Here is a 22,979-nt window from a genome sequence, read left to right as displayed (position 1 = left end):
ACCACCACACCTGGTTTAATTTCCTATAGAGATGGGGGTCTCACTATGTTGCCGAGGCTGGTCTTTAACTAACTCCCAGACTCCCAAAGTGCTGCGATTAAAGGTGTGAACCATGGTGCCCGGGCCCCAGGGCCTTCAGAGCCACAGCTGGCTGCATCTATGTCTGTGAAGGGCCCCAAGGTCTTCATTCATGAGTGCTGTGGCCGCTCAGGAGTGAGCTCATGATGAAAGCGAGGTGGGGAGGGGCATGGCTGCCGTGGGCTGCCCTCCCTGGGCTGCATGGAAGGCAAGGCTCTGTGCCCTGGGATGAAAGCGGAGACAGAAGAGGCGGAGCCGGCTCATGCTTAGTGTTTTATTTCCTCAAAGGAGCCACGCCATTGGCCTTCCCAAATACCTCCCGGTATCCTTCCAATTTCCACCAGTCCCAACGGTCAGATTCCATTCAGCTTCCTCCAACCTCAGACCAACCACTTTCTTTTCACAAGCTCAGACCTTCCAAATATTTTAAAAATGAATAAATGTTAAATACCAACTTTCACTATTACAGAAAGGGGCAGCTAGAAAAGTTTACTCTGTGCACAAGACTGCGACACCCCGCTCGTAGAAGCTGCGAGGATCCTCCTTCGTAGCAATTTCGAAGTCGACGGTGAAGATGAGGTCTGCACGGGTGAAGTTCAGGTAGACAGGTAAGGTTACCTGCGGGAGAAGCAGAGGGGGTAGACAGGTAAGGTTACCTGCAGAAGCAGAGGGGTTTACTGGTGGCTTAGGGGAAAAGTAAGAAAACTGGAAGACTGCCCGGGACAGCTGATGGGGCCCGGCAAGGAGAGGTTTGGACAGGTGCGAAGTGGATTTCCTCTGTGAACCTCATTTCCCGTTCCAAGTGGAACCCAGGCATAGAAGAGGAGCCGCCTCTGCCCTTGTTACCGCAGGGGTCCCTGCAGAATGCCCGGGAAAGGCAGTGCCTCCTTACCACACTGGCCTTCTTCTCGGTGTTTGTCTGCTTGACCCAGCGCAGCTGCGTCAGGGGAAGGGCGGTTGAGATGGCATTGGACAGTGACAGCTTGTTGTTGTTGCACGTGGCCCCTTGAAGTTTCAAACCTGTGAGGCGGAAGCCAAAACCCAGGCTGAGGTGAAAACAACAGCCACACAAACCCCAGTCACAGGGCGCCCAGAGGCTCCACCCGACCTCCAGCCGGTCACCCTAAGTGCATGTATCTGGGAACAATGGTCTCAGGCCACCGAGGCCACCTGCAAAGAAGAGCCAGTATTTTCTGTGAGACTCCACTCACCCGTGACTCCGAAGCTGCAAGCGTCAAGGGTGGCGCCCTGTGAGGTGGTGACGTTGACTTCCAGGCAGAGCTCCTCCAGGGACCAGCTGTTGGCCTGGGCCACGTACTGCCTGGTGGCAGTGATGTACGCCTCAGGCACGAACAGGCCACCCAGGCACACGTGGATGTTCTGTGGAAAGCAGCAGCCCCCAGGGGAAGGAGCTCAGGTCAGACCTGGGCCCTGTGTTTTTCCCCAGAGCCACTCCCACCCCAGCCCAGGACAGCTGCTGACCACCCCAGACTCGTCAGGAGCGCCTTCACCTTTAGCTCCTTGGCGCCACCAGATGCAGCTGCCAGTGAGATGTTCTGCAGCTGTTTGATCCTCTCGCTGAAGTCGGACACCCACTGGATGACGGTCATGCCGGCAGGCACCGTGTAGTGGGACCAGCTCCGAGGCAAGATCCCTGCAGCCAAGGCACACAGAGCCCAGGGTGTCAGCTCTCACAACTCCCCCAGCACAGATGGGACAAATGTGCAAGTGCTACGGCATCCTGGCTGCCCACACAGGCGGCTGGCGGCTCCACCTACTGCCATTCCCAGGCTGCGCTTTATGCCCCTGGCGCCGCCCTCACCACATCTGCTCTAGCTCAGGCTGGTCCAGAGCATGTCTCAGAACCGTGCAGTTTCTAGGGTCGAATTAGTCCAGGTGTGTCTTTCTGGAGGCCCATACTCACATCCAAGTAAAACCGTGGCTAAAAACTCATGTCACACAAGTGGCTCAGTGTTCCTGGCAATTAGGGCTTTTGGGGCAAATAGGAGGATGCTGGGGGCTCCCCACAACTTTGGATGAGCCCCCCCATGCCCGCCTGCCCCTGCTTTTCCACTGTCCTGGGGGACACCCATTCTTCACAGGCCATAACCTACTACCATCTGTCACCATCCTGGACCACCACATTCCCCATTCACTGTCGTCTTGGAAGACCCCTAAAAAACTGTAGAAGTTGTGTAAAGATTTTGGTCAACATTCAGTGAACCAGCACAGAAGAAAAACAAATTCTTCAGCATTTCTAAGCCCCTCCCCTCCCCCCGCCCACCTTGAGGGTAAGAGCACAGAGCTGCTCTCAGAGGGAAGCTCCTGCAGGCCTGGCTGTCCGCACGTGGTGCTGTGTGGCTGGGCTGGGTCGTGGCCCCTGGCCAAGGTGCCCGCCGGAGGCCACACCACGAGTTCGGCCTCTCACGCACCTTTCACCAGCTCGTTGATCAGCGTGCGCAAGTAGTTGGTCTGCTTCTTCTTTCCTTCGCACACCTGGACGACATCTGCAAGGTCCTGGCGAACGTCCTGAAGCAGCTTTGCACCCATCTTCACTTCTCTCTCAAAGAACCTGAACAAAGGATCCTAAAATCGTTCAAAAGGGTGAAGAGAAGTTAGGAAGAGGTCCTTTCTCCAGTGTAAAGGTCAAACAGAAGTAACTCTCGGCCTCCAGGGAGAGCCCCAGAGCTTCCGAACTGTCCAGCTTTGGCAGAGCGTGACTTGGAACCGAGCTTGTGTGAAGCTGAGGCTGCTCAGAAACCCGCTGAGGCCCCTGCCTGAGTCGCAGCTCTTGGGGCTCTCTAGGGAGGAAGGGCTGCAGCTGCTTGCTGTGGAGCTGTCTGCCTATCTCACAATCTTCTGGAGTGTTTTCAGTCCATTTCAAAAGGGCCAACTCATCTTGCCCAATGCCTGGGCTCAGCTGGACACCTGCCCTGAGGTGACACCGGTGTGAGTACGTTCCGTCCGGCACAATGGAACCAATGGTCCACGGAACAATGGTCCGTGACCATACCCAGCACCTGGGACCTTGAGACCTGGCCGGCCCGCCACCCTCCCAGCTACCTTGATATTCTCCACGGTGCGCTTGAGGTGGCTCAGCGTCTGCGGGATGAGGTGCAGCCAGTTGGACGCGGTGGTGTGCAGTGTCCGCATCCAGGCAGGGCGCCCGTCGGACGTGGAGTCTGTCCTCGTCTTCTTCTCGGCCTCTGCGTACGCCAGGTCATCCTCATCCTCCAGCATCTGCATCTTCAGCATCTTACTGATCATGTCCACACCTGGGCCACAGTCCCACAGTCGCAGCAGGAGGGAGGGAGGGGACGGGCAAGAAATCACAGAGGGAAAAGGGACTTGAACGTAAAGGCCACATGGTGAGTGAGTCCACACTGGGAACTGCAGCAAAATCTGGAAGGTGCTCAGCCGTGTGTACATATATATATACACATATATATTTTTGAGATGGAGTCTCGCTGTCACCCAGACTGGAGTGCAGTGGCATGACCTTGGCTCACTGCAACCTCTGCCTCCTGGGTTCAAGCGATTCTCCTGACTCAGGCTCCCAAGTAGCTGGGATTACAGGCATGTGGCACCGTGCCTGGCTAATTTTTTCTTGTATTTTTAGTAGAGACAGGGTTTCACCATGCTGGCCAGGCTGGTCTTGAACTCCTGACCTCAGGTGATCTGCTCGCCTCGGCCTCCCAAAGTGCTGGGATCACAGGCATGAGCCACCACGCCTGGCCAGTCATATAAGTTTTTAAAGCACAGACAATGTCCTGACCAGAAAGCTAAGGAGACAAACACAGAATAAGAATTGTTACCAGGTCAAGAACATGACTATTAAAACTGACCCAGCAAGACAGCCACAGTGGCTCACGCCCACAGTCCCAGCACCAGCAAGACAGCCACAGTGGCTCACGCCCACAGTCCCAGCACCAGCAAGACAGCCACAGTGGCTCACGCCCACAGTCCCAGCACTGTGGGAGGCTGAAGCGGGAGCATCTCTAGAGCTCAGGGGTTCAAGACTAGCCTGGGCAACATAGTGAGACCCTCATCTCTACAAGAAATTAGAAAGGCAGGTGTGGTGGTGGCACCTGTGGTCCCAGCTACTTGGAAGGCTGAGATGGGGGGATCGCTTGAGCCCAGAAAGCTGAGGCTGCAGTGAGCTCTGATTGCACCACTGCACTCCAGTCTGAGTGACAGAGCAAGACTCAGTCTCAAAGCAAAAAAAAAAAAACAGAACCAGCAGCCCGAGTCCAAAGACTCAAGGAAGGCTCTTCAGGACCCTGGGTTTGGGTTCACTGTGAGACCTGGGCCAAGCCCCGGCCCGCTTTCAGCCCGACCATGAGTGCGTGCGTGCTCGAGAGACGCTCCAGGAGGGGGTGCCACCTGCCCTCTTAACTCAGAAAACTGGTCACCACAGTGTCCTTTGGCCTGTGACTGCCACCATGTGGCTGGGATTACCCCGAGCCTTGTGGTGCCTGCGGTGTGCTCTGGCCCCGCCCAGCTCGCCTGGCTTTGGCTCTCCCCCCAGACCCACCCAGCTCGCCTGGCTCTCCCTCCAGACCCGCCCAGCTCGCCTGGCTTTCCCTCCTGATTCTGTCCTGTTAACCAGCTGTGAGTTTCAGCAATGCCCTTGTCGTCTTAGCTTTTCGTGACTTTTTCCCATAAGAAAAAGTTGAGATTTGATCAGCTGCTGTCAACCCCACGTGTAGTGCTTGCAGGCTTTGTGAAGGCCAGTTGCTGGGCCCGTCCCCTGTCCTGATAGAATGCGCCTGGGCAGGGCCTGGGAACCCGCATTTCTTTTTTTTTTTGAGACAAAGTCTTGCTCTGTTGCCCAGGCTGGAGTGCAGTGGTGCCATCTCGGCTCACTGCAAGCTCCGCCTCCTGGGTTCACGCCATTCTCCTGCCTCAGCCTCCCGAGTAGCTGGGACTACAGGTGCCTGCCACCACACCCGGCTAATTTTTTTTGTATTTTTAGTAGAGACGGGGTTTCACTGTGTTAGCCAGGATGGTCTCCATCTCCTGACCTTGTGATCCGCCCACCTCGGCCTCCCAAAGTGCTGGGATTACAGGCTTGAGCCACCGTGCCCGGCTGGGAACCTGCATTTCTAAGAAGTTCTGGGGAGGCTGCTGCTGCTGCTGGTTTGGGAGCCACACTGTGAGAGCCACTGGGTTGGAGAATTTCTTAGCTCCCTTCTGGCTCACAGCACTTGAAGTCTTAAAAAACATCTTGTAAGTAAGTGAAAAGGAAAAAAAGACTGCTAAAAAATTCTAGGGAAGATGAATGGTTTTAAAAAATCACTTAATATCAGGTACTTTTCAACTCTTGAAGAAAAAAGAAACTGATTTTCTTTTTCTTTTTTGAGACAGAATCTTGCTCTGTTGCCCAAGCTGGAGTGCAATGGCGTGTTCTCAGTTCACTGAAACCTCTGCCTCCTGGGTTCAAGAGATTCTCCTGCCTCAGCCTCCAGAGTAGCTGGGATTACAGGTACCCACCACCACACCCAGCTAATTTTTGTATTTTTTGTAGAGATGGGATTTCACCATGTTGGCCTGGCTGGTCTCGAACTCCTGACCTCAGGTGATCCATCCATCTCAGCCTCTCGAAGTGCTGGGATTATAGTGGGATTATAGGCGTGAGCCACTGCGCCCGGCTTTTTTTTTTTTTTTTTGAGACAGAGTCTCACTCTGTTGCCCAGGCTAGAGTAGAGTGACGTGATCTCGGCTCACTGCAACCTCCATCTCCCGGGTTCAAATGATTCTCCTGCCTCAGCCTCCTGAGTAGCTGGGATTACAGGTGCCTGCCACCATGCCCACCTAATTTTTGTATTTTTAGTAGAGATGGGGTTTTGCCATGTTGACCAGGCTGGTCTGGAAATCCTAACCTCGAGTGATCTGCCCGCCTTGGCCTCCCAAAGTGCTGGGATTATAGGTGTGAGCCAGTGTGCCCAGCCAGTAACTGCTTTTCAATATGAGATGAACATCTAAATGTTATTTCAAGGCTCATTTACATAAATATCAAGCCTTTTCTCTAGAACTGAGTTGATGCTGCAGAGAAGATCCCTGTTAGAGCCAGTTCTTTCCTCTGCCTCCCCTCGGAGTGGAGCTAGGAGCAGCTGGAGACTGGCAGGAAGGCCGAGGCTGACAGAGCCACACCCAGCATAACCAGGGAGGGCCGTGGGACAGCAGCGCACACTCACCCTGCGTGTGGGGACCCTCGCCACCCACCCTGCGTGAGGGGAGGACCCTCGCCACCCACCCTGCGTGTGAGTAGGACCCTCGCCACCCACCCTGCGTGTGGGGAGGATCCTTGTTGCCTACCCTGTGTGGTAAGGAGGACTCTCTCGGCGTTGTTGGGCAGGCCCAGCCAGGAGGGCGTCTGGGTGTCAGGGAGCAACTCCACCCACTGCACAAACTCCTCTCGCCTAGAAAACCAGTGCATTTGGAAATGATGTCAGGGGTCACCTCTGAGTGACACCAGACACCCTGACATCACAACTGTCTCCATTCTGGCAGGCAGCAGCATACCTGATGCCATCTGGCATTTGAATGTCTTTATGTCCGTCAACCTTGCATGCCAGCTTAAACTCACTGTCGAAACTCCTGGTTGTGAACAGGCGCTCCAGGAAGGTGTTGAGCAGACGCTGGTCAAACTCGTTGTCCACGCGCCCGCCATAAATGGACTGGGCCATTAAGGTCTTTAGTGCAGACCACGGGATCTTATCCGGTGAGATGTTCTGCCTGCCCTGGGGGAGGAAAAGCAGGGTTCGTGTGTGTGGTCGGAGGCGGGCAGGCCCGGGGCTTCCTTTCGAGGGGCACAGCTTTCCTCCTCACTCCCCATGGCCAGCTAGGCTTTGGCGGTCACGAGGGGTCAGCTCGCTCTTCCACGCAGAGTCTGGCCTCTCAGCACCACGCCCTGCAGCATCCTTCCCAGATACACGTCCACTGTCTGTCCTGGCATGGCCCACACTTGCCTTGGCCGTGTCATCCAGCCACGTGTCCACTGTATCGCAGGCTGACCGCAGGTCAGACTCTCCAAATTCATACTTCTTTGACCACCCCAGTGGTGCGTATCGTAAGCGTTCTTGGATGATCGCATGGAACCAGGCCAGCAGGAAGTACAAGCGGGCACGCTCGTTGGGAGACTGGTGAGGAAAGTGACCAAGCACAGAGTCATTAGAAAACAGCACTTCGCCAAAAACAGTGCAGATGCCAGGTCAGTCAAAGCTTTACAAAGAGCTCTCCACATCCTGACGATGGCGGCAGATTCACATGAGTACTGCTGCTAGGAGAAAAGTATGCCAACTTTTCTACTAATAGACGTGTCATCCAATGAGACCATCAGAATTTATTCAGCCAGTAAGAAATCTAGAGAAGACAGAGTTTCTAAGAATGTCAGAAAAGGTGAATGTGGCACAAAATAGAACAGAATTGACAGAACGAAACCCCTGCCACAATCCCCCTCCTCTCGCCCAAGAGTTTTGGTCTTCACTTGGCGCCTGGGAGGGCTCTGTCTGGTCTCGGGGGCCTGTGCTGGGGGAGAGGAGACTGCCTGCCACCTGGGGACACAACTCTGAGTCCCAGCTTCTCCGTGGGCATCTCTGCTCCTCTGGGACCTCATCACACCCCATAATCAAACATGGCTTTTACTTTTCAACCTGCTCAAAGGAAGGAAATTTTATATAGAGACAGGATCTCACTATGTTGCAGGAAGGAAATTTTATATAGAGACAGGATCTCACTATGTTGCCCAGACAGGTCTATTTTTTTTTTTTTTTTTTTTGAGACGGGATCTTGCTCTTTCGCCCAGGCTGGAGTGGGAGTGCAGTGATGTGATCTCAGCTCACTGCCAACCTCTGCCTCCTGGGTTCAAGCGATTCTCCTGCCTCAGCCTCCCCAGTAGCTGGGATTACAGGCGCACGCCACCACTCCTGGCTAATTTTTTATATTTTTAGTAGAGACGGAGTTTCGCCATGTTGGCCATGCTGGTCTTGAACTCCTGACCTCAAGTGATCTGCCCACCTCAGCCTCCCAAAGTGTAGGGATTACAGGCGTGAGTCACCACACCTGGTCTGCCCAGACAGTCTTGAACTCCTGGGCTCAAGTGATCCTCCCACCTCGACCTTCCAAAGTGCTAGGATTACCAGTGTGAGCCACGGTGCCCAGCCATGGAAGGAAATTTTACCTACAGCTGAAAAGCAAAAGCAGCTGTGCAGTTCACCACATGGCACTTCCGGGGGCCCAGGGACCCACTTCTGCATTTGGTGATGGGACTGGGCTTTGGCTTCTATGGGGAAAGCATACCAGGAGGACAAGGTACTTACCTTGCATATCCGTGAGACGGGAATGCTGCTGAACGTCCTCAGCATGTTGGCCTTCACCCCTGGCGGTGGCTCGAACACAAAGATGCGGCCCGCACGGAGCAGATTCACAGGCACCTAAGGGAGAGCGCCGTTCCCGTTATGCTCGGGTGTGGATGCGGGCGCCTGTTCAATTCCACCACACACGTGCCGACAGCACAGTGCCGGGCCAGCCTGCAACATCTCCACTCCTTCAACCACCCACCTTGGGGTTGATCTCCATGGTGAGGAAGAGTCGGAAGCAGGCATGCGGCTGCAGGGAATGCAACTTCTTCTCCAGCTGCATCAGCCACCCTGGGGCCAGATGCACATTCTTCAGCATCACCCACCTGCACACACAAAGTGAGAGTCACACAGCACGCCAGGCTGCCTGCCTGAATGCCTGGGGACTAAGGCTTTCTTCAGCCAAAGAGAACAGGCCTACCTGCCCGACTTCACAGCAGTGTTTATTGCCTTATCTGCTTGGTTAAAGCCTTCTGCAGAGCCTGGTGCAGGGAAACTTAGTGTTAGCAGCAGCAGCCTCGGACATCAATGCCCACCACGAATCCTGCAGGGCTCCAGCCCATGAAGCCCCTCAAGCATCCTTACCGATTGCAATTGAAGTGATCTGCGTGTTCTGCTCGGCTGCAAGGTCCTCGACATGTCCACTGGCATCATAACCAGGCACAGAGCACATTAAGACAGGAGTGTTGGGCTTCACCTGCAAACAAAGATGGCAGAAGTTATTGCAGTGCCAGCAAATAGTGTGTACCTGTCAAGGGAAAGGAGAGCCCCGAGTGAGGGGCCTGAGAAGATGTTCTTTCTGGGCCCAGAGGTGTGGGCACCATGCAGCCAGGAGTTGAGAATCTGCAGCGAGTTCCTGGTCTTAGGAGGAGACTGTAGCCCGGAGTGAGAGCAGATGCCAGGGCTGCTGCCAGCTGTGGCTGGGGAGGTGGGCATGGAGTCCCTTGGGAAGCCCGGGCTGTACCAGGACATTACCTCTGTGCCCACAATGTGGGTCAGGTCGAGCGGCTGCTCCATGATGGACATGAAAGACTCCCCAAGGTTTGTTGAAACAAACATGTGGGCCATGGCCAACAGGCGATCGGGCCGGAAAGCCTGGATCAGGAGCAGGCGGTGGATGGCCTGGCCAATGGGTGCTGAAACAGGTACAGAGGGGTTGGTGCTGGGTGGAAGCATGGACTCGGAGACGCCCTCCCCTGCCTGGACTGTTCTTCCCAAAGCACCCACTCAGCAAATGCTCAGCATTTCAGGATCAGCTCAAATCAGGAAATTCAGCCACATCTCCTGTGCCTTCCGTGAGCCCTCTGGACACGCCTGTGAGAACACCTTACTACCTGGATGTATCCATAGGACAAAGGTGCCATTTGCTGATTTTTAGATTACTAAACTAATACCTGCTCACTTCCTGAGAACACCTGAGGGTACTCAGGAAGGGGGCTCCACGCTCTGCCCTCCACAGTCTGACACTTCCCCTCAGCCTGGCTAGCCCAGGGTCTGGCCTAACACACTCAAAAACGGCTGATGGCATTCCATTCCTGTCTGCAGCATGAATACAGCCAGTTAACTCCTTAGCATTAGGCAGGAGCTCCCCACCTAGTTCTCTTGTGGTCTTTAAGCATGAGATGAATAGGAATTGGAAATTTCTGATTTACTTCTAAGCCAACACCTACCTAGAAGCGATCTCCCTAAGTGGTTTCCTTAAAAAGTTTTAACATTGAAATACTTATCTTGGGAATCAGTGACCATTCATTCAGAGACAGGCCTCTGTCTGCTGCCCAGGCTGGAGTGCAGTGGTGCAATCACAGCTCACACAACCTCGACCTCCCAGGCTCAAGTGACCTTCCCGCTTTAGCCTCCCGAGTAGATGGGACTACAGGTGTGCACCGCCACGCCTGGCTAAGGTTTTATTTTTTGTAGAGATGGGGCCTTACTATGTTGCCCAGGCTAGTAACTTTGTGTTTTTTTAAAGCATCCCTTTAAGCAGCAAAACCCAACTTTACATTCAGGTCCAGAAAGAAAACTACAGTGGAGCTTACTTGCAGGTGTTTCTTCACTCCAGAGGTAGGGCACAGTCTGCTCCGGGGAGCTGCTGTCCAGCCAGATGCCAAATTGCTGTGGAGACAATAGTGGAAGCACCCATGGAGCAGGGCCGGCCTCTGGGGCAGAACCCACGACTGAGCGAGAGTCTGACGCGAGAGCGCAGACACAACATTCTGGGTTTTATACCACATGCAATTCCTTACATTTCCTGGGAAAAGGCCAACATTTACCTACTGGGAACATTCAAGAGAACAATCACCTCATCTGCCTGAACCTTTGCAATCAAGTCCTTAAACGCGGGAAGGCAGTTCAGCCTCACCACCGCCTCCGCCTGCTCCACAGTCAGGCCCTGGATCCTGGGGGTGGAGCCAGCACTCAGGACAATCTCATTTCCTCTCAAGAAGTGCTGGAATTCTGCATCGTAGGTGGGCTCCCTGCGAAGGGTGCAACAGGTTAGCTAGGGTCTCTCATGTTCACTCCCACTGTCACTAAGATAACAGCTGTGATTTAAGAAAAGAGAAAACAGGCCGGGCACAGTGGCTCAGGCCTATAATCTCAGCACTCTGGGAGGCCGAGGTGGGCGGATCACTTGAGGTCAGGAGTTTGAGACCAGGCTGGGCTGCCAACATGAAGAAAACCCGTCTCTACTAAAAATACAAAAAAAATTAGCCAGATGTGGTGGCCTGCGCCTATAGTCCCAGCTACTTTGGAGACTGAAGCAGGAGAATTGCTTGAACCTGGGAGGTGGAGGTTGCAGTGAGGTGAGATTACACCACTGCACTCCAGCCTAGGCAACAAAGGGAGACTCCGTCTCAAAAAATAAAATAAAGAAAATAAAAGAGAAAATAAAAGAAATAATAAAAGCATGTATCTGATCATGAAACCCTTGTGGGCCACCAGCAATATGGCATCCTCCTGTGGGCGTGAGTGCTCTTACCCCACGGTGCCCTTCAGTTTGATTCTCGCCAGCAGCATGGCAAAGGTAATGTGGTCCTGATGCAGCATGCCTCGAGCCACTCGGTTAAACGCCACCTGGGACAAGAGCAGGAGACGATGTTGTTCCATAAGAGAAGCAGCACCCTGCCTCCCCCCCGCCAGGGAGCGGCTGAGGACCTCACTCTACCTGGAAGAGGTCCTTCGTTATAATGGACAGGCGCTGTGTGTGGTCGGTGACACCCTTCAGGTTTGGGTTCTCGTATAAGACGTTGTGATAAATGTCCAGGAAAAACTGGAGGGAGTACTGGTACAAGAAGTGTATCTGAAAGGAAGCAGCGGGCAGCGGTGAGGCAGCTCCCTCGGCACCCCGCTGAACTTCTGCGTGGCCAAGGAGCTACTGTGCGGGGCCCGCCAGTCTCTGCGTGGCCAAGGCACCCACCTGCTTGAGGGACTCCATGGTGAAGTAGATGCTGCTGCAGGCGGTGGAGAGCGGGAGGTACTGCTGGGACACGGTCTCCACCTCCTGCATGACAATGTCCGTCTCCTCAACTTTCCTGGTGACCTCTGCAGCCTCTCTCTTCAGGTTCTCCAGAGTGGTTATGATCGTGTCGTCATCCAAAATGCGCCCTTTCACCTCGTTCAGAGCTTGTAGTAGAGATTTTTCCAGCTGACGCAAACGGAGCTGAAATTCCCCTTAAATGAATAAAACATCCAGAGTTTGCAATAATCCTTCAAAAGGTATGCTCTCAGAAGTGTTTGCCACAAACGTGGAACATCGTAGTCACTTAAAAGTTCGGCCCCTTCCCCTGCACCAACCATTTAAAAGCCACAGGTCCAGATCCTACCTTGAAGTTTAAGAAGATCAGATCGTTTCTCGTCCACATCAGGTCTTTCTGCTTTAAGTACTTCATTTAGACACTGGCTTTGTAAACTGCTACGGGTAACTGTGAAGTTTACAAAAGTAACCCGGGAACAGAGATCTGGTGGGAACTCGACCTGCCAAAATAGGTAACAGAACAGTCTGTCTTAATCCAGCTTCAAAACCACATCCTGCCAGATTTCCCTGGGGAAGGGTCCCATTCCTTACAGTTGGATCCCGGGTGGACAGGAAGATGACAAACGACGGCGACAGGTCTATGTCCTGGTCCCCGAGGGTGATCAGCACTCTCCCCCCTGTTCGCCGCACTTCACGGTTCAGCACCGGGTTCAAAACTGGATCGTAGCTTTCCACATCCTGCATTCCACACGGGTGGAACTTGATGGTCAGGGCTTTGTAACTTTATCTTCACCCAAATGCTATGTTGCTGTCCTACTCTGGATAAGCATACCTTCCCAAAAGCCACCCGCCACTTGCGTACGGTGGCCACTAGCTATGTGTGGCTACTTACATTTAAATGAACTAAAATTAAAAACTCAGCCAGGTGTGGTGGCTCACGCCTGTAATTCCAGCACTTTGGGAGGCTGAGGCAGGCAGATCACTTGAGGTCAGGAGTTCGAGACCAGCCTGGCCAACATGGTGAAACTCCATCTCTACTAAAAATACGAAAGTTAGCTGGGGGTGTATGGCAAATGCCTGTAGTCCCAGCTACCTGGGAGGCTGAGGCAGAATTGCTTGAACCTGGGAGGTTCAGACTGGGGGACAGAGCAACACTCTGTCTCAAAAAAAAATAAAATAAAAAATTAAAACTCAGTTCCTAGTCACACTAGCCATGGGAAGTGCTCAGCAGCCCCCAAGGCTAGTGGCTACCACACTGGACAGTGTGGACCATAAGGCATTCCTGCCCCTGCAGAAAGTTCTGGGGACAGTGCTGACACAGACCCTCGGAATGGCATTTTATTTCATTTCTTAAAAATTTTTTTCCATTTGCATAATGAATTCATCTCGTTGCAATTCTGATGCTTCCTAGTGACCTTACATGCTTTATTTAAAAACAACACATTTTTAACTTTTAAGTTCAGGAATACAAGTGCAGGTTTGTTACATAGGTAAACTTGTCATGGGGTTTACTGTACAAATTATTTCATCACCCTGGTTATAAGCCTAAACCTCCATGCTCTGAAAGGTCCCACTGTGTGTTGTTCCCTCTGTGTGTCCATGTGTTCTCATCACTTAGCTCCCACTTCTAAGTGAGAACATCTGGTACTTGGTTTTCTGCTCCTGCATGAGTTTGCTGAGGATAATGGCCTCCAGCTCCATCCATGTTCCTGCAAAGGAACATGTTCCTTGTTCTTGTTTCTTGAACATTTTTCTTGTTCTTTTTTTTTTTTTTGAGATGGAGTCTCGCTCTGTCACCCAGGCTGGAGTGCAGTGGCGCGAACTCGGTTCACTACAGCCTCCGCCTCCCGGGTTCAAGCAATTTTCCTGCCTCAGCCTCCCAAGTAGCTGGGACTACAGGTGTGCATCGCCACACCCGGCTAATTTTTGTATTTTAAATAGAGACGGGCTTTCACCATGTTGGCCAGGGTGGTCTTGATCTCCTGACCTTGTGATCTGCCTGCCTTGGCCTCCCAAAGTGCTGGGATTACAGGCATAAGCCACCACGCCTGGCTGTTTCTTGCTTTTTATGGCTGTACTGAATATAATTTTTTTTTTTTTTGTGATACAGTCTCTTTCTGTCTCCCAGGCTGGAGTGCAGTGGCATGATCTCGGCTCACTGCAACCTCCGCCTCCCGGGTTCAAGTGATTCTCCTGCCTCAGCCTCCCGAGTAGCTGGGACTACAGGTGCCAGCCACCTCAACCAGCTAATTTTTGTATTTTTTGTAGAGACGGGGTTTAGCCAGGCTTTTCTTGAATTCCTGACCTTAGATGATCCACCCGCCTCGGCCTCCTAAAGTGCTGAGATTACAGGTGTGAGCCACCTCGCCCGACCACTGAATAGAATTTTAAATGCAAATAATGATTCTGTTGAATTTATCTATTACAGAACCACCGCAAAGCTTTATCCTTCTGATACAAAATGAAGTCTTACAAAGTTGAAAACTAAATGCAGCCCCCAAAAAGGAATTCACTCTTGAATGCAGTGTTTCAAGAATTCAAAGGCCAACACCAACCTGGACCAGAAGGGGGTTACCGAATCTCAGTGCACTCTCTAAGTTCTTTCTGAAGGCGTCATCCAGGAAGCTGGTCCGTGTGATCTTACGATCCTTATATTCATTCATAATGAATTCTGTGGCCTGTCCAGAGGGGTCAATGATCAGCGGATACCTGAGGATGAGGCCACAGAAGAGAAGGTTGAAACACCGAATGGGGAAAGCACAGGATCACGGTTAGCCGAGTCCCTGATGAGAGACCCTGATTGATAGGCTGTTACCACCACCCGAGAGTGGTTTCCGGAGACGTTTTCAGGTTTACCAATAAAGCTTACATGCTTAATGCTAACATCACCTCATCCTTTTGAACAACTATTGGCATGAGGAGGTAGCTTGAGTCATACACCAAGAGGGCCACAGTTAAAAATCTTTTTCCTTCTGGGACAATCATCCTCTCAGCATCCTGCACTGTTAGAATAGCTTTTTCATGTTTACGATCCTTCTAGACAGCAGGTATCAACATCAATGCTGTAGCAGCAGCAAGGGATTAACATTATACAGAATTTTAATTGCCAAGGACCGTGTCAAATTACAGACACTACGTCACGTAATCCTCATAACAGCCCTATGAGGCCGACACTGTTATCGAACCATTCTACAAATGAGGAAAGAAGGGCACAAATAAGCTAATGTGATCTACCTATGGTCTAGCCAGTTAAAACGTTAAAAAAAAAACCCAACTGGTAATATACACACAAGCTTTTACAAAACTCAACTATAAAAGGGCATATGGTGAGAAGAACCACGCTGCCCTGCCTTTCTGACCCTATTCTTTGGTCACCAAAGTCCCTTGCCCAGGTGATGGCTTTTACCAGTTTTTCGTCTGTCTTTACAGAGAAGGTCTAAGCATTTACAGACACATGTGTCAGTGTGGGAGTTGTGGCCTCGGGGGAGGCCTCTACCGTCCGCTCTGCACCTGTCCAGCCTGTATTCGAATGTCCTGTGTTGGCAAAGACTACCCAGCACCACGGCGTGGTGGGCCCTCAGGAGGGCCATCTGAGTTATCTCCAGTCGTCAGCTGGTACACACTTGGTACCTACACACATTCTGTACCTAGGCCAGGCTACTGTTGAATGAACACCTAGAAGTGGAACTCCTAGGTCAAAGAGTCACTTAGGCAAATCCAGCCCTGCACACAGGCTGTACTGATTGATTCATACTCTTGTTGGCACCACCCGGTGAGATGTGGAGCCCTCTCGGCACCTAGCCCGTCTTCACTGCAGTTACGTCCCATTTCTTATTCTGTCCTTCCTAAGCAGAAAAACAGGTAGTACTTCCCCTTTAACTAGCTATTTTCAGTTCTTGTAACAGAGGACTGTTTGAATGTCCACCCCCAAACACAACCCTGCCAATCCACTTTATTTTTATTTTTTTGAGACGGAGTCTTGTGCTGTCGCCCGGGCTGGAGTGCAGTGGCACCATCTCGGCTTGCTGCAACCTCTGCCTCCCGGGTTCAAGAGATTCTCCTGCCTCAGCCTCCTGAGTAGCTGGGATTACAGGCGCCTGCCACCACGCCCAGCTAATTTTCTGTGTTTTTAATAGATATAGGGTTTCACTATGTTGGCTAGGCTGGTCTCAAACTCCTGACTTCGTGATCTGCCCACCTTGGCCTCCCAAAGTGCTTGGATTACAGGTGTGAGCCACCGTGCCCGGCCTATTTTTATGTCTTTTTTTTTGAGATGGATTCTCACTCTGTTGCCCAGGCTGGGGTGCGGTGGCGTGATCTCGGCTCACCGCAACCTCTGCCTCCTGGGTTCAAGAGATTTTCCTGTCTCAGCCTCCTGAATAGCTGGGATTACAGGCGCATGCCACCACGCCTGGCTAATTTTTTTGTATTTTTAGTAGAGACAGGATTTCACCATGTTGGCCAGGCTGGTCTCGAACTCCTGACCTCACGTGATCCACTGTGCCTGGCCCCTGCCAATCAATTTTAGAAGGTTACAAGAAGCATTCACTGCAGAATGACTCAGACACTTGACAATAACGAGAACAGCACACGCCCCACCATCAGATGAGCACCAAGCTGCCAGCACTGTATGCCCACGCCCCATTTTCTATTCCTCTCTTCAAACAAGGGTGTATTTTGAAAAAAATTCAAGATCACCACCCACATTCCTCCCACGCCTCTCCTTGGCACCCGAGCTCATACCTATTGAATCGTTTCAGCATGATGGCATTTTCTGTGCAAAGGTCATCAGCAGGCAAGGAGCTGGCCTGCCAGCGAAGACGCTCATCAGCATTGGAAAGGTATTCCGTCCTGGCAATATCTGTACGGAACTGAAAGGCAAGGCCGTTACCTTTCCTCCTCTTCACAGCCACAGATGGGACTGTTCTCAAGACTCTAACTGTGCACTAAACACCAGCTTGCCTCACACTGCTCGCACATCCTTTTTGAACTCCCCGTGATTCTCACCTGGATGTTGGCTTGCTGTAGGTGATGGGACCAGGTAGTGAACAAGTTCTGACGCATCTGCTGGTCAAAGTAACCCGCGTAGGCAATGAACGCAGCTGACAAGAGACAGTCCCCAGCAATGGTGGACATCTGGTTTTTGAAAGTTTCACTTGTTTTTTCCCATCGTTCACGTTCAGCAGACAAGCTCTTCAGAAGAGCAGTGCTCCGGTTTACCTAAAAGGAAAACCGAACAAGATGCTCAGGGATCAGGCCTTTCAGGATTTATACCGAATCCTGCAAATCGGTTCATCCACATTATGTGCAGGGTTTTGGGTGGGTTAGAAACGTGCCCAAGTTGTTCACAGTCCCAGAAGAGATGAGACCCAGATCATATATAACTAATGACCACACACGACTCAGAATCTCAGCGGGGCAGAAGCTGGGTACTGAGCGAGGCCCTCAGGCAGCAGAGCAAACAGGTCTGGAGCTGCCGGTGGGGGATTCAACGGCTGAAAAGTGTCCAGTTTGTATCAATCTATCCTAATTAACAACACTTAGTGACTACTCAGTGTGTATTATTTTCCAGGAAAAAAGTCCTCCGGGGCCTTACAGATGTTAAAGAGCGAATTCACCAAGGCCAGCATGGTGCATGCAGCGCATGTTGAAGTGTGTTAATCTCTGCTTCCACAGCAGGAAAGGCTGAGGATCAATGATGATAATCTTACTTTTGCCTCAACAGCTGCCAGGTCTGCCTTGATGGCCTGGGCCTCTGAGATCAGGACGGCGTATTCCTCCTTGTAGCGGGCGATGCTGGCTTCCAGGTCTCGGATCATCTGCTCCACCTCGTTGGCCTTCTGCTGGTTGTCCTTGGCGTCATCTTCCAGCTTCTGCAGCTCATTGCGTAGGGGCTCCACTCTCTTTAACATGTCTGCATAGTTAAGCTGGGAAGAACCAATTGATAACTGTTATTTAAGTGACAGGAAAAGAGGTCACCTTTCACACGGGAGCTCCTGGCTGTGTTAATCACCTGTGCAATTGCCCATTTCACCATAGGGCCGCAAGCCAGGGAAGCCCGATTCACAATTTCATAATTGTAACTTGGATTGGACATGTAATTTTTCTTCATCTTCTCCCTTATGGCGTCACTGTAAAAGACGAATGATATTTCTAAACACATGCAGGACAAAAGCAAGGAAGAGTTTTCATAAAATTAAAATGGAAGAGACCAGAGCCAGCTCCCATCTCATTGCCCCAGTGACTGACCACTGGGGATGAGCTAGACCGACCCTTGGTTCTCAGGCGAAAGCTGAAAATGTGCTCAACACTTGAACAATTTCTTTCTTTCTTCTTTTTGAATGAGACAGGGTTTTTCTCTGTCACCCAGGCTGGAGTGCGGTGGTGTGATCTCGGTTCACTGAAGCCTTGATCCCCTGGGTTCAGGCAATCCTCCCACCTCAGCCTCCCAAGTAGCTAGGACTACAGGCGCATGCCACCCCGCCCAGCTCATTTTTGTATTTTTTTGTAGAGACAGGGTGTCGCCATGTAGCCCAGGTTGGTCTCTAACTCCTAGGCTCAAGCACTTCACCTGCCTCAGCCTCCCAAAGTTCTGGGATTGGAGCCGTGAGCCACTGTGCCTGGCCTGAACAGCCAAAAGTTCTGGGATTGGAGGCGTGAGCCACCGTGCCTGGCCTGAACAGCCAAAAGTTCTGGGATTGGAGCCGTGAGCCACTGTGCCTGGCCTGAACAGCCAAAAGTTCTGGGATTGGAGGCGTGAGCCACTGTGCCTGGCCTGAACAGCCAAAAGTTCTGGGATTGGAGCCGTGAGCCACTGTGCCTGGCCTGAACAGCCAAAAGTTCTGGGATTGGAGGCGTGAGCCACTGTGCCTGGCCTGAACAACTGATTTCAATTTCTGGCAATACCTTGGCACTTCCACTTTCTCACCTGATCTCCTCTGCAGAGAAGTTGACGATGGTGGGGATGAAGTTCTCCCGCATGATGATGGAGCGGATCTGCTTCCAGTCTGTGGTGCTTTCCCCCAGCAGCAGGCAGATGGACTCCAGCGCCAGCTTCACAGCAGCAGGAGGGTTGGCCATGGACCTCACCTCCACCAGGTGCTGCTTCTTGATCGACTTCACAGCTGAGTGGCAGCAGGAGTGGATGAGGGTCGATGGGTGGGAGAAGATAGAGCAAAGCATGGTGAGAATGAACCAAACAGCCAGGAGCTCCAACTCCAATGAGAGAAAGGACAGCTAGCTGCTTAGAAGAGCTAAGAAATGGGAGACTTTTCTGTATTAAACCCTCTGGAATAGGGTAAGTAGCTGATCTCTTAAATGATTATAAAGATCTTACAAAATGCAAGCATTCCTTAAAAAGCAGGATATTACCTTTAAAATGTCTCACAAGTCCTAATTTCTTTATCTCCATAAAGATTAAGAATATATTTACTATTTATTTGAGACTGAGTCTAGCTCTGTTGCCTAGGTTGGAGTGCAGTGGTGCGACCTCAGCTCACTGCAACCTCTGCCTCCCAGGTTCTAGTGATTCTCCTGCCTCAGCCTCCTGAGCAGCTGGGATTACAGGTATGCACTGCCACGCCCAGCTAATTTCCTATTTTTAGTAGAGACGGGGTTTCTCCATGTTGGTCAGGCTGGTCTTGAACTCCCGACCTCAGGTGATCCACCTGCCTCGGCTTTCCGAAGTGTTGGGATTACAGGCGTGAGCCACTGTGCCTGGCCAATTTTTTGTATTAAGCAGAGATGGGGTTTCGCCGTGTTGGCCAGGCTGGTCTTGAACTCCTGACCTCAGGTGATCCACCTGCCTCTGCCTCCCAAAGTGTTGGGATTACAGGCGTGAGCCACTGCGCCTGGCCAAAAATATTTTTAAAAAATATTTTACAAAATATTTTAAGTGCAATTGTGCATTTATTTTATATAATTTCAACAGACATTTTAAATTTGCTACAATTTAGAGGGATGAGTAAAGACGTGGCGTTAACAGTTCTAAAACAATGGCTGCCAGGCACAGTGGCTCACACATCTTAGCACTTCTGAAGGCTGAGGCAGGTGGATCGCTTGAGCCCAGCAGTTTGAAACCAGCCTGGGCAATACGGCAAAACCCTGACTCCACAAAAAATACAAAAATTAGCTGGGTGTGGTGGCGCGCACCTATAGTTCCAGCTACTCAGGAGGCTCAGGTGGGAGGATCATCTGAAACAGGGAAGGCTGAGGCTACAGTGAGCCATGGTTGCACCACTACACTCCAGCCTGGGGGACAGAGTGAGACCCTGTCTCAAACAAAGCAAAACAAAAAATATGGCCAATGACTTCTATACACTAAAATAGTTTTCTAGGCTGAAATTTTTGTAAAACAATTTTAAGTAATTATTTAGAAGGTGAGAACTACATTAAATTGTCATCCAAATCCAACTCTGAATGAAAATATATAGGTTGAGTGGTGCATTTGAATTCGTCTTGTTGTATAAGGTAAAAACTACAGATAATTGGGTTATTTGAAACAGGTTAAATACAGTTGGCAAGAAGAAAGCACTCTTTTTTTTGTTTTCATTTATTCATTTATTTTAAAATAGAGATGGGGGTCTAGCTATGTTGCCCAGGCTGGTCACAAACTCCTAAGTTCAAATGATCCTCCTGCCTCGGCCTCCCAAAGTGCCGGGATTAGTGCGAGCCACCTCACCTGGCTGAGAGCAGTCTTACTCATTGTGTAAATTGCGAACTAAAACAGGATGGCAGGTTGTTGCCCTATTTCTACAGCATCTTATAGGCATGTAAGGAATGGAAAAAGAGAAGTGACTGCTATCAATACTTAAATTAGCAATTGGGTCATAGCCAGAACACTCAGAAACAATTACAAGACAGTTACACTGAATATTTTATATTTCTTGGTGAAATTCAAGTCAGGGATTGATAAATAGCATACTTATGTAATTATCAACAGATCTCTAAAAACGTATATTGACACAAAGCTTATATTGTGAAGTTTCTTTTATGAGAGGGGTTTCACTACGGTAAATACAATCTAGCTTTGTAGGAACTTTGCTTTGAGAGATGAAGACAATCTCAAGCATTCAGAAAAAGCTTCAGATGGTTACTAATGATATTTTTGGAAACCAGAACCTTTGAGGGAAGCATATGTGCAATGTTCAGTGACCTGAACTCCACAGTAATGTTGACGGAGACCACCCTTCCTAGACATCAAAGCTCTGACAGTCTTTACATACCATTCTGGGCCTCAATGACGGCAGGTTCCACCTTATCAAGATCTTCTTTGACACTCATCTGTTTGTCCGCAATTACCTCCTGCTGCTTATGCAGCTGTTCCTGGATTTCTTGGCTCATAACCTAGAAAGGAGGGATGGCTTAGGTATGGGTTAAGCATTGGTTAATTTGCTGACTAAATTCTAAACAACATTCTTCACTCTGCCAACACACACACACACACACACACACACACATACACACACACACTCTCTCTCTCTCTCTCTCTCTCTCCCTCCCTCCCTCTCTCTCTCTAACCCTAAGACCCATTTTGAACTACATTTCCTACTCTCTCATTGGAGACGGAAAATGCTCAGTCCTTACAGGCCAGAATTCCCTGACACCATACCTTCTTCTTTTCAGCCTCCTGCTGGTCTTTCACCATCTTTTTCAGCTTGTCATTGGCTGCTGCATTCTTCACCTCCAGCTCTTGGCTCTTTATCCTCAAGTCACGACGCAGTTCTTCTACCTAAAGAGCAAAGCCCACACTCAGAGATGAGAAATATGCAGAAATTATATGGAAAGGGGTCCTCACTGCAGCTCACTCCCGTGAGGAATCTGTGCCTGTGACGCACCTGGTCGACTGTCTCTTTGATCTTCCTGAGCCCCACGTTCAAGTGCATCTGCTGCTCCTCCAGCTCGCTCCGCTTCTCGTGGAACAGGTTGGCGTAGTGATTGATGAAGTCCAGGTAGTGGCGAGGGGTGATGGCCATCGTTCTGCCGCCTCGCTTTGCTAGCCGAGCATTCGCCTTTCAGAAAATAGTTACATCTTCTCACTCTTCAGGAAACTCTGTGACTTAACCTCAGAAAACAATTTTGGCCTTGGCAGATGGGTGTGACATGATAGAAGGAGCCTGGCCCTCTGGGCCAGAACACTCGAGTCGGGCCTCAGCTTAGCCACTTAGAGCTTTCGAGATACCCCTTACACTTCCAAACTTCTCTAAGCCCTTTAACTTCTCTAAACTGAGGATGGTGATTACACCAACTTTAGAGGTGTACTTATGTGAAAAGGCCTCACAAATGTCAGTTACTATAGAAAGGTTAGCTAGCCTGCTTCCACCTTTTATTAGTAAGAAATGACAAGAAAGGGGCAAGGCAGGCCTGATGTGAGAAACTGCTCTGGTCCCTTGATTTCTGAAGCACAGCAAGATGATCAGACTACCAGGGGAAGCCAGGGCTGGACGACATTCCAAGGGCAATGGAGATGGCCTGCAGGGGCTGGGCAGCAGGACACCTACAAGCTCAGAGTGGATTTCACAAAGCTCTTCTGGGAAAGAGGAGTAGACTGAGCTCTTCTATCACAGAGAATCAACAGCAAGGATTAGCAAAATACGGTTAGCAGGCCAAGCCTTGCATTTTTCAGTAATGAGGTTTTACTGGCCACAGCCACACTCATTCATTTATATATGGTCTCTGGAGGCTTTTGCCCTACAATGGCAGCACTGAGTAGCTGTGCCCGAGACTACTCCACCTGTAAAGGCTAAAACATTTACGATCTGGCTCTTTAAAGAGAAAGCGTGCTGATTCCTGATCTAGAGGAAAGAGTAAGGGCCTGAACATACAGCAGCAGTGGGAGACAAAGGCAAAGGAGATCATTTTATCAGAGGCAGAGTCAGTGGGGGCACTAAAGTGTTAGACGGCTCCAGAATTTGCAGCCCAGTGACAAGAATGAGATGTTACTAAAGAGGTAAGAGGTAAGAAACAAGTATTTCCTTTACAAATAACAGTACAATGTCAAACATGAAGTGCCCTAAGGTCTATTTATGTTGTTTTGAGTCTGGGTCTCGCTCTGTTGCCCAGGCTGGATT

General features: G+C 50.8%; 1 protein-coding gene across 3 annotated transcripts in view; it reads right to left on the bottom strand.

The window, feature by feature from the left end:
• Nucleotides 1–338: 338 nt before the first annotated feature.
• Nucleotides 339–22,979, bottom strand: part of DYNC1H1 (dynein cytoplasmic 1 heavy chain 1) — an 85,609-nt gene continuing 62,968 nt past the window's right edge. The window contains exons 49-78 of one of the 3 annotated variants that reach the window (XM_016926971.4): nucleotides 21,747–21,920; nucleotides 21,521–21,640; nucleotides 21,135–21,255; nucleotides 18,839–19,034; nucleotides 17,924–18,041; nucleotides 17,622–17,837; nucleotides 16,918–17,130; nucleotides 16,654–16,781; nucleotides 14,466–14,619; nucleotides 12,502–12,648; nucleotides 12,260–12,410; nucleotides 11,854–12,107; nucleotides 11,602–11,736; nucleotides 11,416–11,510; nucleotides 10,738–10,912; nucleotides 10,475–10,550; nucleotides 9,414–9,574; nucleotides 9,024–9,135; nucleotides 8,860–8,920; nucleotides 8,641–8,764; nucleotides 8,400–8,513; nucleotides 7,050–7,220; nucleotides 6,604–6,821; nucleotides 6,397–6,500; nucleotides 3,142–3,353; nucleotides 2,511–2,664; nucleotides 1,590–1,732; nucleotides 1,290–1,458; nucleotides 971–1,098; nucleotides 339–696 (exon numbers count right to left, since the gene is read on the bottom strand). In XM_016926971.4, the coding sequence (XP_016782460.1) occupies nucleotides 568–696; nucleotides 971–1,098; nucleotides 1,290–1,458; nucleotides 1,590–1,732; nucleotides 2,511–2,664; nucleotides 3,142–3,353; nucleotides 6,397–6,500; nucleotides 6,604–6,821; nucleotides 7,050–7,220; nucleotides 8,400–8,513; nucleotides 8,641–8,764; nucleotides 8,860–8,920; nucleotides 9,024–9,135; nucleotides 9,414–9,574; nucleotides 10,475–10,550; nucleotides 10,738–10,912; nucleotides 11,416–11,510; nucleotides 11,602–11,736; nucleotides 11,854–12,107; nucleotides 12,260–12,410; nucleotides 12,502–12,648; nucleotides 14,466–14,619; nucleotides 16,654–16,781; nucleotides 16,918–17,130; nucleotides 17,622–17,837; nucleotides 17,924–18,041; nucleotides 18,839–19,034; nucleotides 21,135–21,255; nucleotides 21,521–21,640; nucleotides 21,747–21,920 (4,473 nt within the window). In that variant the 3' untranslated portion in view covers nucleotides 339–567. Of the gene's footprint in view, nucleotides 697–970; nucleotides 1,099–1,289; nucleotides 1,459–1,589; nucleotides 1,733–2,168; nucleotides 2,261–2,510; nucleotides 2,665–3,141; nucleotides 3,354–6,396; nucleotides 6,501–6,603; nucleotides 6,822–7,049; nucleotides 7,221–8,399; nucleotides 8,514–8,640; nucleotides 8,765–8,859; nucleotides 8,921–9,023; nucleotides 9,136–9,413; nucleotides 9,575–10,474; nucleotides 10,551–10,737; nucleotides 10,913–11,415; nucleotides 11,511–11,601; nucleotides 11,737–11,853; nucleotides 12,108–12,259; nucleotides 12,411–12,501; nucleotides 12,649–14,465; nucleotides 14,620–16,653; nucleotides 16,782–16,917; nucleotides 17,131–17,621; nucleotides 17,838–17,923; nucleotides 18,042–18,838; nucleotides 19,035–21,134; nucleotides 21,256–21,520; nucleotides 21,641–21,746; nucleotides 21,921–22,979 lie in introns of those variants that run through there. The other 2 variants (XM_016926972.4, XR_010151271.1) reach the window with 2 other exon arrangements.

Source organism: Pan troglodytes, chromosome 15, assembly GCF_028858775.2.
Source record: "Pan troglodytes isolate AG18354 chromosome 15, NHGRI_mPanTro3-v2.0_pri, whole genome shotgun sequence".
In the NCBI taxonomy this organism is placed as follows: Eukaryota; Metazoa; Chordata; class Mammalia; order Primates; family Hominidae; genus Pan; species Pan troglodytes.
Note: the sequence above shows the minus strand (reverse complement) of the source record. Positions and strands in the feature narration are given on the sequence as shown.